Raw genomic sequence first — 12,668 nt, 5'->3', positions numbered from 1 at the left:
TGTTTATGTCTGGGTTTCCTCTTGCCTTTATACTTAGTCTATACAAATATATATTCAATAATAATTATCCCAGTGAGCTCATGTATATTACTCTCGATGCTACTTTCTTACAAACAAGAGGTCCATTTGACCTGTATCGCTCATCTGCTGTTTAAAAAAAAATAGCGTTATTATTTGACCTTCAAATCGAGTCAGAGTCCACTATATTTCAAAATGTATAAAGCAGTCAAGCTACTTCTGTAGGCTAAACAGCAGAACTCTTCATTTTTTGCACCTGCATTATGTTAATCTATTTTACCTCCGGAAATGTCAAACTTGGTCAAGGTAATATATTTTAGCAAACCTGATAGCCATTCACCAAAGCATGCTTCAAAATCAAATATCTTGACCATAGTCTTCCTCGTTTTCAAGAAGAACATCTTTAAAACAGTTAACACAGTAGCACAGTTGACCTATATGACCTCGAAAGTAATTTTGTGCCAACTATATAGCTCTTCATAACAGCTTGCCAATGTCCAAATATTATGACATTATGACTTTTGGTTCTTGAGAGAACTCTTTTGAGCATTTGAACAAATGCCATATAACCTTGAATGTAAGGCAATGGGTTTTTCGCAACTGTAGCTTTGCAGCTCTCTAGCAAGCTAAAGACGAATATGATGACTCTAGGTTTTTCGATTCTTGAACAGAAGTCGTTTGAACTATAAAACAAATTTCTTTTGATCTTGAATAGAGATTACAACAATGTATTTGCACAAAACTGCAGCACCTTGTTCATTCGTACATTATGATGCCGTTGTGGTACACTGATTACATTTGCATGATATAGTAGAATCTATACTGCTGGAATCATATGTGTTTTTAAAATATCAACTGAGTGTAAATAACTGTTTATTATACACTTGCTATGGTTAAATTTTTCCATTTTCGATATATACAAAAAGAAGTATCATTCGTTGTTCATTACATGTGAATTTTTTTTCATGACTACTTTTGTGCAGATCACGTATGGTTTATGGTCTGAATGATTAAACGCATACGTTTGAAATCTGGTGAAGAATTGGTCAATGATGGTCTGTTTCTCATCCTCCGTTCGGGAAACAGACAATCCCCCGTAAAGCACGTGATGCATCCACGGGTAGATCGAAGCGACTATTGTGCGGGAATATTCCAGTTTTTCTGCCTCGTCTGGAATATGAGAAGTAATTATAAATAATATTATATTTTTTTCTTTTTCTTTTTTTTAAAATTTCTTTTGTCTTCTTCATTCAATTCTTTATAAAGTTCATATAACATTAAAATCCTTTGCCCATCCAGGTTTTGATGCTTCCTGAATAAACCTCACCTTTGTTGACAATATCAAACGTTGGGTGTCGCGGATAGTGTTTAGTTGTTTTAACAGACACCAGTTCCAATCCAAGTTCCCTTACTTCCGGTAGAGCACTGGTGAACGGTTCCTCAAAATCAGCCAGCTTTCTCAGATAGTGGCAATGCAAGTTTGTTGCAAGATACTCCTCCTGTGAATATAGATTATTGGTTATTTTGTAATAACAACTGTAAATACAAATGAAGGATGTTTAGTTTGTTGATGTAGAAAGTCAAACGGAAATGGTTATTGCACAATATCACCATTTCTGGCATTTAAGATTACCCAGTGGTGCTGAGATCAAAAGAATTCATTTATTTGTCAAAATGACCTAAATACATGAAGCAACACCGGAAAGTGAAAGCTGACTATTAAACCCTATACATATATATTAAGGATCTCTGCCCCACTACACTGTGCTTTATTCGTATATACAGTACCGCTTTTAATTTCCTTTTGGATAAAGCTGTAGCACATTTGAACCAGGATAATTCCAATGATAAGGTAGCTCTGTCAGTAAGAGCGATAGCTTATAAATCTGAGGTCAATGGTTCGAATCCCGGTCTAGCCCCACTGAATTTTTACACTCTTAACACTGTTGTTAGTTATATTTTGTTTATTTCATCTTTATTATTTGTCTTAAAGTTCCCCATGTATGTTTTTCTTTTCAGAAATGATTTATCAATGCTATAATCATGTCGGGGAAAAACAGTTCCCAACACTTATTTACAGTTTCGGCAGTGGTATGGGTATCGTTAACATACTATATTAAGCACCAGTTACTACATACATACAGACAGATTAGTTACACACCTGAGAAACCACGCCTTCTCTCGCCATATCAGAAATGATGCTCCCGAGACAAGGAAATCCCCCGTCTACAAGCAATGTTACATCATCATTTTCATCTGAAGATGAGTTCGTTGTTATAAGAAAACTATCTAAAACAAAAGTAAGTCATAACTGTATCAAAGGCTATTTAAACATTTAACGGGCGAAGATGCCAATATGATGAATTCATATAATGTAATTGCAATCTAAAGTCTATTATTTTACAATTGTATTCAAATAAATTGAACCTAAAGCGAAAAAAAATCACAACTTAAAATATATCATCATGGTATTGTTCAATAAAAATACAATCATATCAATAACGAATGAAATAACGATGGCGAATATAATTTGTGACAGACTAAATACCAGTTTTAAGTCAACAGCAAACCTTAAATAGCAGAAACAGCCAATTTGAGAAAAACGCATTAACGAAACACCTACATGTATATTGATGTTTAAATTGATATTTATAGGATGATTTTAACTTTGATTAATATTGTAGCAATTGCATCTGAATGAATAATATGATTTCTACTCTGTTCTATAAATATCTATTCCTAAAAGCGAGTTTTATTGCAGTTATTTGGTATTATTATGTTGACGTCATCATGTAAAGAATGCATATTAAAAAAGAATTGTTGACAGATATTTGTATGGAGACATTTGTAAACACAAGTGAAATTTGTATTTAACAAACATTTTCCTGTATTAAGTGGTAGCTTAAAAGCATAGGTTAGTTTAGGAGGCTGAAATAAAACAAATCTGATGCTTTTTTATACATTGTAGTCCTAAGACAGGTCCTAATACAAGTGTTTTTATTTTGCCAGGAGTGGATAATAATGTACTAGGACTTTATACATTCAGTGATATATACATTCCTTGGCTTTCCTTTACATTTCAAATAAAATACGTGTAATCAGTTTCGAAATTCAATGTGACATACCAGGCTTTAGTTCCCGTCCCCTTGAAATCACAAAAGACCTCCAATCAGCTTTGGCTTGTTCTTTCATCAAACATTGTTCAATGTCGTCTGCTTCATCAATGAAAACACCGTTTTTGATTTGACAAACTCTGAAATTGTAAAAATAATATACGAATTAAAAAACGAAAAATAAATTGAAGGGCTCGCACCTCGGTAACATTTTTGTGTTATTTTAATTTTGAAATATCACACCCTGCAACGTATTGAAATGTTCTTGAAGATGCGATGAGAATATTTACTTATTTCTAACAGTTTACACACAATGATTTTACTATCTGTGAAGTCGACTTGCCTAGATTAGATAAATACAAGCATTTCTAACAAATATATTTCTACCAGCTATACTCCTCAAAACAAAAGTATGAAAGATTAAATATTTAGCAGTCTCTAACAAATTGATAATAATCAATAGAAAACTGTACAAATTGCACAAATACTATAAATATAAATTCAGCAAAGAGGATATAGTACAATAGATATGTTCGGGTTTAAAACAGGTTTACAACTTGACATGTATAGTTCCTTTAGTTTCATGTCGATTTACACCTATAAAATATAAAAGATATTAAATGGTTTCCTTTTATATACTATATATGTTTCACGAGTATGGCAGAATATTGACATTTTTCACGAGTGGGGAGCACGAGTGAAAATGTCCATATATTCTGCCAAACAAATAAAATATGATAAGTATTCAATGGAAAAAACTATATATTTTTTCGTTTATGACATTTTGTAAGGAAACACGACGCAAATATTTCTGCATCGAAAAAAAAGCGCAGGAATTGGTAGCGTTTTATTTACTTATTTTGCCGTCGCTTCAACTGAACTTGAAACCGACAATTTACTCAGTGAAAAGAAAGTATCGTTCCGATCGGACAAGACTAACAGTGATTTATTTACATGCAAAGATATAACGTTTCCTATATATATCATTACAGCAAACATTAGTAAATAATATAATATACCTAGTAATACAACGTGAAGGGCGAAATTAAAATGGGGAGAATATGGATTTTACAACGAAGGGCGAACGTTGGATTGGGCGAACAATTTCCGGTATACAATGTTAAATTTATTAAAATTTGTCTGCAACAGGTCACTGATACATACTGTTTGGACAAATAATGTGTTGCTGCAGAGGAAATTGCGAGGTCCAGAGAATTGTCAGGGAGACATTGTTCAAACATAGTCATAGGAACGATCACCGAATAGACGTGGTTGTCAACAGTTAGTCCAGAATCCTGTCTATTACCTGAGAAACACATTCTTCAACTCGATGCATTTTGCTAACCAGTGCTTATGAAATTGTCAACATTAATTCAGAGATGTACGGAAAATATTTTACAAATCAAAACAGTATCCCTTGAACTCTTAGATATATCTTACGTGAATCTATGTCTTATCTGTTCTTAAAATGAAATTATATAAATTATTATATACGTTTGATTCAACATTGCTAATTTAAACCAATTGGTAGCAAAATCAAGAAATGAACATCTATTTTAAATAATAATAAATAATCCTGTCATAATGTCATTGAAAGACATCGTAATGCATTATACAACCTTGGATGACTTTGCTTAGCCGATTGAAGTCGTTCATCGGTTGATCGTTATAGTACACGACAATGGCTTGTTCCTTCCCCAGATCTGTTTGTATGACATCTGTAACATAATTGTACTTTCTTAACCTGCATTGAAAGAGGCACTTTATATTGAAAGATTTGTTCTTGTCTAATGGTATTATATTTACCTATCATTTCATTGACGAGCGACAGAGAAGCTTGTCCGTCTGCAGTTCCATAATCTGCTATGTTGACTGGATGTTCCGTCTTGGAAGCTTGCCTTGAACTAAGTATTCTTCCTAAATGAATTAAAGTCATAGCAATTAAACATAACATAACATTATCTTTATATATCATAATAAAGTTTTGATGTATTAAACCACATCCTCTATGTAACGACAATTTCCAGTTGTTATTAATAATTCATCATTGGGATCGATTTTCACGTTAATGTTCTTTTTATTCCAATAAACTAACGCTCCTCCAAACAAGCTCCATATATTGCAAATACAAATACGTGGGTCGATTTTGTAGCTGGTCTAGGACGACATTTCTTTGTCAAATGAAGGTACACGTCTGCATGTACATTTTTATCTTTTTAAACACACCGATATCTGAAACTGGCAACAAGCTGCAGCGTGCAAATGTACCGAAGCAGCTGTACGCTACTTGTTGGTGAAATAAAAATGAGGCATCATGTGAGAAAACTTGGCTCACAAATTGGCGCGCGTAAAAGAAGAATATTATCATAAGTATCCCAGAAATATATAAAAGAGCATTTCATTGTATTCTAACGTGATATGATTATTAACAATAATTTTGTATACACGGGTGAAACAAATAACCGAGGATTTGAATATGTTTATAAAATGATATGTCATTAATCTTTATTAGAAATTCATATTCACTCCTTGACCTTTAGATATTTCATATTAATAAAAATAAAAGACTTGAATTTCTCAGATTTTTCAATGGTAGACATCAAGTATTCGAATCTGTATAAAAATATTCATGTTGATTAATTTTCCTAACTTAAATATAACATAATGTTATATTTTTCATATATTACAGGTGGGTTTTTTTGCGGGAATGCTTATGTATGGTAAATAATTGTATCTCACTTAGACTTTCTAAGATGGCCGCCCGACTGATATTGCCCATGTGGCCGTGAACATTGTACATGTCGTCCTTCTCATCACTAAAGCTGGTCGCCATCTTCATTGTAGGATAATAGCTAAAAACAGAAACAAAAAAATATTTTGTAGCATCATAATATCCGGAAAGTCGACAAAACAATAATATGTAATCAAGCCAAGAGTTCCAATGGACTTGTATTGCTCACCTGATCTGAATCGCACACCATTAACATTAAAATGGACCAAGGTTAAATATATTTAAATATACTAAATAAAGTTACCTGTCGAAATATCATTAGAGGGTCAAGGTCATTAACTTAAACATATTTGGTACCCCTTACACCCGCATACTACTGGCCAAACGCTTTCATATTAGACATGTTGGTTATTGAGAAGAAATCGTTTTTGGCCAAAAAGTTGACTTCGATCTGACAATGGACGCCGCAGAACCCATAGCATTTTGGCAAACGGTAAAGATGATTGAATTTGCTTATCATAATATTTTGTCTGAATTTGTGCTACAATGGTGATAATACCAAACAATCATATTCCTGACAATATCACTAGACAAAGTTTATTTCATAAAAATGGACAAATTTAGCATTGCATGTAAATAGACAAATATGAAATTAGGAAATCGTGTGTTATTAAGGTCTATTACAAACCCGATGAACCTTAGTATACTGAAACAATCAGTTTACATCCAATGCAAATACAAAGTCCTATATTTTCTACTGCGGTTAAATTTGTATTACTCTGATAGCCATTGTCAGAACATATAAAGCGGTTGTTATCCATTGGTCAAATCGACGATTTGAAACAAGAACGGTCTCTATCATTCTAGCAACATTTGCCCATAGAAAGCACGTTTAATTGTGCATTTGCTTTTTCATTTTTTGGACAGGGACAAATTTAACTAAACACTGACAAACGTGAATGATGACGTCATCGAATTTGTTGCTTGTGACGTCACAATGGGTGATATTGCAAACTTTACAGACACATTATTATCAATCGGAAATAGTCGGTACTCTCCGTGAACGAGACAATAATCGTTTACGGTTAGTGCCGGCAGTTCCCGATTGAACAATCATGTGATGATGTTGCAATACTGCATTTAATAAATGACCGTATGCTATATGATAAGCATAAATGATAAGTTATTATTTTTATCTAATTTTTATGTGAACGTTTCAAAGGCTAAGTTTGCTACTTATTAATATGTTTATGGCTTTAATCAGCTAGAAAACAAATTGAAAATATCTCAACAACTCCTCCTAAGCACTTTTATCTCATCAAGGATATTCTTCAGAATGTTGTTTTAAAGGAGAAATTCTGACGTAATAAACCATGACGTCACATAAAGGTTCGCTGCAGCGATATCCGCTACACGTATACACAAATTCGTCAAATTTTCTCGTTCATTTAAAAAGTCTGAAGTATGTGGTTGAGATTTTTCTTTTGATATATATGTAAATATAGACTAGTACCTCGACATTGTCTTCGGTGTATTTGTAGCTGATACAGATGGTTTACTGAGTAGAACGGCTGAGTGTATTCTTCATTTACCTGTACAATGTATCACCTATATGTGCTGCCGCCACTTGAAAAGAGATAAAGCAAGGCACTGAAACAAGTAATAGATTCATGCATTCAAGTTAATGATAGATACGACAATGGTATCCCTTAATTTATTATTGACATCATGATCAAAGTGTCTGTAAAAGAAAGTCAACAAATTCAGCAATTAAAAAGTTTATTTTACTTCATACTGTAGTTCACAGACAAAAAGAGATGATGCCAGAGTGAATGCCTGTGACATGAGATGACAAAGAAAGATCTTGCATATTGTGTGGTGGCAACATGTCACAATTAAGCATGTAAGATACATGACTAAACAACCAATGCTCACAAAAAATATCAGAAAGTGCAGGCTGCAGTGGTTTGGACATCTACAACGCATGGAGAACAACCGGATCACCAAACAACTCTACCAGTGGATACCAAACCCATGGGAAACTCAGAAACGGCATATAACGACATGGAGAAAGTCATCCAAAGAGACCTCACAAGACTGGGTACTTGTTGGTCTGTAGAGGAGGCAAAAGTGGCAGCTCAAGAAAGATCTATTTGGAAGTTTCTCTCCAGTCAGGCAACATGCAGAAATGCATGAAGCTGACTGGTAAGGTAAGGTAGGGTAATACTGTAGTTCACAAAATGTAACTGCCGAATGCCATTCCAAAATTAACTAATCAATATGGCAACGAATAGTGAAGTACAAACCTATACAAAGATACGGAAGTGCGAACATATAACTTTTTTTGAGGTGAGGGGGCCCCTGCACCAAAAAACAAAAACAACGGAACGTTTGGTAGCACATGTGCATACCCATAACATAATGGTACTTCAAATCAAAATACAAAGTCAATGCACATAATAGGTAGTGGTGCTGATAACAAACACCATCGAAATCAACAACAAATTATCAGGAATTTGAAGTAAGAACATAGAATTTTGCACTTTTCATAATATTTAAGCTGTTTGCTCTCCATACCTTTCTCGATGGAAGCAGCGGAGGGGAGGTTGCCAAGGGTAACCTTTACCGTTTACACGAGGTGTGTCAATTGCAAAAATAAAGTTTTTAAAATGCAGAATATATAGAAGAAAATGCAAAATTAATATTTCCTACGAAAACAAATTACAGGTGATTTATCAAATATCTCGAAAGCGAAAGAAGGAGAAAAAACAGGAAACACCATAACCTAAACATTTTTGATTGGAAGAGGTTTTTTCAACGTATTGTTCTAATGAAATAGATGGTCTTCCGTCGTCCAATGTCCCGGTGCGTTGTTTTTAAGAATAAAGATTTTTTATTATATAAGTTATGTTCCTTAAACTCAGTTTCCCGTAAAGGTTTTAATTTATCATTAAAACAGATTTAAATCAGTAAAACAACCTAAATTTAAAACACCTATTTGAACTTTCATTCTGTTGTTGTTGATGTTTGTTTCAGAAAATTCAATAAATTCCAATTAATCTGAAAGAATTTGACACATCATAATTTACACTTACCCGTGTTTGTCGAAGTGCATGTTATACTGTGTGTTGTGTTAATTACATGTTAGTCGTTTAATTGAAGATGATGTACGCTCAATTGAAGTAGAAACAAACCAGCGCCATTGGATTACATTTTTACCGAGATTTCAACCTGGCACTCCCGAACTCTGCACGGTCTCCCTCAAACTATTGTGCTACTCTATGAATCCTTTTATCTAAATATACTATTGTATATTTAAACTAAACGGACACAGATTCAGCTTACCTGTTTGATTTCTCAATTCCTTCTTCAATGGCTGTGCCTTTAGCTGGGCGGTGCTGCACACAATTATTCATGTTTTACCTGACCAGTAATATTTGATTTAGATTAATTAATTCTTCAATGGCTGTGCCGTTAGCTGAGCGGTGCTGCACATAATGATTCATGTTTTACCTGACCAGTAATATTTGATTTAGATTAATTAATTCTTCAATGACTTTGCCTTTAGCTGAGCGGTGCTGCACATAATGATTCATGTTTTACCTGACCAGTAATATTTGTTTTAGATTAAAATAGCTGTAATTCAATTCAATTTTTTTTTAAATTTTATATTTCAATTTACAATAACAGAATTAAGTGACAGCAAATGGACAATCCGAAATAATGGGTACGACAACAGTTGCTTGCATTGATTCATAGTTTAATGATTATGGTTTAACACGCCATGTTTACTTATTATGAAAAAGGTGAGACCTAGTCAGCGGGCACACATGCAAATACAGTTTTCTGCATAATTTAACTGTTTCATTTTATGCACAGTCAGTAGAAAAGCTAGAATCCAATCCTTGCATAATTCAATATACTATTCTATATATTTATATATTGGGTGGGGAGGGTGGATAACTAAGGATTCCTCATCCCTTCCCAAACCCCTGCCCGCCTGTGGGAGTTCTTTCAAAATATCGGGTAAGAAGCAGGGGCAAGTTTGGCCAATTTTCATTATTTAAAGTCGTTCTGGACAGTATTTGTTAAAATTTATGTCTATTTACACCATTCGGAAGAAAAAAGTCCATGTCCTTCATAAAACTATAACAGAATGGCAAGCATGTCCGTATTTGAAGAGTTGTTAAACTCTTTACTGTTGGAAGAGTGTATGTCCTAGCTAATGTGCACCGCCTTGGGGTAAGTTCGGCAGGATGTCTGGGGTACATGTAAGTTCGGCCCACATTGGAATTTGCATAATCATGACGTCAGAAAGCATGCAACGTCAATTTTTCCCGCAAATGCCTTGCTTCCCGTGTATGGCATTGGCCGAACCTGTCCAAAATTTATATTTTAAGAAGTCTGTATATTAGAGCAATACGAAACTCAATCCTAGGCTTGTATGTATACCAGCATGTGAATTTGTCGGTTTGTTACACGTATGCCATCAATAAGTAGCATTTAGGTTTACAAAAAGTTTGCTAAACTGGAAAGAAGTGAGGTCATAATTTTCTTTCTACCCTCCCAAAAAAAATTATTTTCTCGCTTTTAGTTATCTAGAATTATAATTTTCCCGTCATTTTTTCGTATGAATGTCCTGCCCAGTGAACTGCACTGCTAAAATCCTAAAAGTTGTAAATATTTGCTCAAGACTAAAATACCAGGAGTGGCCGGAGTTACCCAATGGCCGAACTCGCCCCGGTTTCCACAAGTTGCCTTAACCGCATATTTAACCATGTCGCTATGGATCTGCCCTGCTAAAGTTCCTGATATTTACTTAGATACAGCACCTCATTATACTATCGTTCTACTATCGTATGAGGTATGAGCAGCTGTAATTTAAACAGATTAAAGTTCCTGGCCTTATGCTACAGTTTCGGTTATTTTTTATTTATTTAAAATCTTATTACTTCCAAACAGCGTTACGGATAAATATATTTCGACTGACATGCATGTATGACTGGGGATAGGTGATCCTATGTATTGCAGTGTTTACAACGAGAAACTATGTGCAAACTATTTTCGTCAAAATGTTTCTGTTACGAGAGTAGTTTTGTCTACTGAATTTCCCCCTGTTGGGCCCCAAGGACCCCCGATGAGTGATGCAGTGTTATAAGGTTTTTTTGACTAATGGTGAAAAGACCTTTTGTTTTCGTTATGTTACTTACTCTTCTTCATTTTTCTGCTTCTGCCTAGACATTGAAGCCACCTAATCCTTTGATTGGTAGCAGATGTCTTTATAATGTAGTACAGTCTATTATAGGCCAAGGTTAGAAGATGTTATTGCAACATTTTAATTTGTTCTTTCTTATAAAGTTTTACATTGTGAATACCCAGGTATTTTAGCTAATATCTTTTCTTATGTAAAAATTGTTAATTGGAAAACAACTAGAGCTTCTGTATCCAACAAATTGTATGCTACAACTACCAGAACCAATTATCCTAAACGGTCATTTGTATTTGAGGCTCAGGTAGTGTTGGGGTTTTTAAAAGCAGATACCTGCAGCATTACTTTACAAAATCTTATGTATATACCTCCGTATTTTATATATGTACTACAACAAGTATTAAGTTTTAAGTTCAAAACATTTCTTTTATGATGTTTAATTTATCGTATGAATAGCGTATCTGTGGTTATCTCCCTTATATTGACACCATAACGTATACATGTAGCTTCCTACATCTTGTTTCTAGTAAAAGGCAAATGTCATTTGATAATTTTCTATAATAAATTACTTTTTGCACCACCGACTCCATTGTCGGATTTTAATACACACCATAATACACACCATACTAGTGTATATCTTGTCATTTTTTACCCTTTGCTATATTACATGTAGCATTATATGTATATTTGACAATGATAGTGCTTAATCATATCATATCACTTGTGTGATATGCAAGTGTACAATATTAAATTACATTTTTAATATTACTAAATTGTAAATAACATTGACTGTGATGATACCATATACTGCATTGTTATACTTTTATCTTAAATTGTTGTCATGCTCTTATTTAAGGATTGACCTTCGTTTTGACTGCGTATACGGTAGTATGAACGCAGTTGGCAACGAACATATTCTATGGAGCGCGTTAGCGCTCCATAAAGAATATGTTCGTGCCAACTGCGTACATACTACCGTATACGCAGTCAAACTGAAGATCAATTCTTATATTTACATATTTTCGTACTATGATGGTACACTCAGAATAAAGCTTACTCCAATACATTTGCTTTTATAATGGTACAAAGCTTCCGTAACGTGCGTAAATCCAAACAAATGAACAGCTTACAGCCTGCGAGCAGCGATGGATCTCCAACGTTACCATTATGACGTCATAATGTAAATTACGTCATCAATAAGAAACAATGGTCGCCAAGGAATCTCACTGCGTATACGGTAATGTATACGCAGTCACGGTTTACACAGCTTCAATGGGAGCGAATGTAAATATACATGTACATACTTTGATGCAGGGACATATTTAAGAAATAATCAACATATGTGCGTGCATTATGGTGGAATATTTACATTTGCATGGCATTGTCACTATATAGCCTCTTTGAAAGCTGTGTCGTTGATGGGACTTTAATTACCATCCATCACGAGACACAATTCTAAGCGTATTAATACAACACTGACCGGAACTACAATATCCAATATAAATAAACATGACGGCTGCTGTAATATCGCTGGGCATTGTGAGAAATGACAATGTCATTGTAAATTTATGTGCAAAATAATTTTTTTTTTTTTTTT

The 12,668-nt window shown here is 34.1% G+C and overlaps 1 protein-coding gene across 1 annotated transcript; it reads right to left on the bottom strand.

Annotated features, from left to right (window-relative positions):
• Positions 1-484: 484 nt before the first annotated feature.
• Positions 485-9,296, bottom strand: LOC110459980 (probable S-adenosylmethionine-dependent methyltransferase At5g38100). Its single transcript, XM_021512648.1, has 10 exons — positions 9,208-9,296; positions 7,376-7,488; positions 5,871-5,983; positions 4,938-5,048; positions 4,751-4,849; positions 4,296-4,437; positions 3,144-3,271; positions 2,180-2,307; positions 1,346-1,517; positions 485-1,188 (listed from the first exon to the last, which is right to left on the bottom strand). Exons 2-10 carry the CDS (start codon positions 7,381-7,383, stop codon positions 950-952), a joined length of 1,140 nt encoding a protein of 379 aa, XP_021368323.1. The 5' UTR covers positions 7,384-7,488; positions 9,208-9,296; the 3' UTR covers positions 485-949.
• Between the last annotated feature and the right edge of the window lie 3,372 nt (positions 9,297-12,668).

The sequence above is a fragment of the Mizuhopecten yessoensis genome, unplaced genomic scaffold (genome assembly GCF_002113885.1).
Source record: "Mizuhopecten yessoensis strain PY_sf001 unplaced genomic scaffold, ASM211388v2 scaffold10275, whole genome shotgun sequence".
Lineage (NCBI taxonomy): Eukaryota > Metazoa > Mollusca > Bivalvia > Pectinida > Pectinidae > Mizuhopecten > Mizuhopecten yessoensis.
The sequence above is the reverse complement of the archived record's forward strand: the minus strand, read 5'-3'. Positions and strand labels throughout refer to the sequence as shown.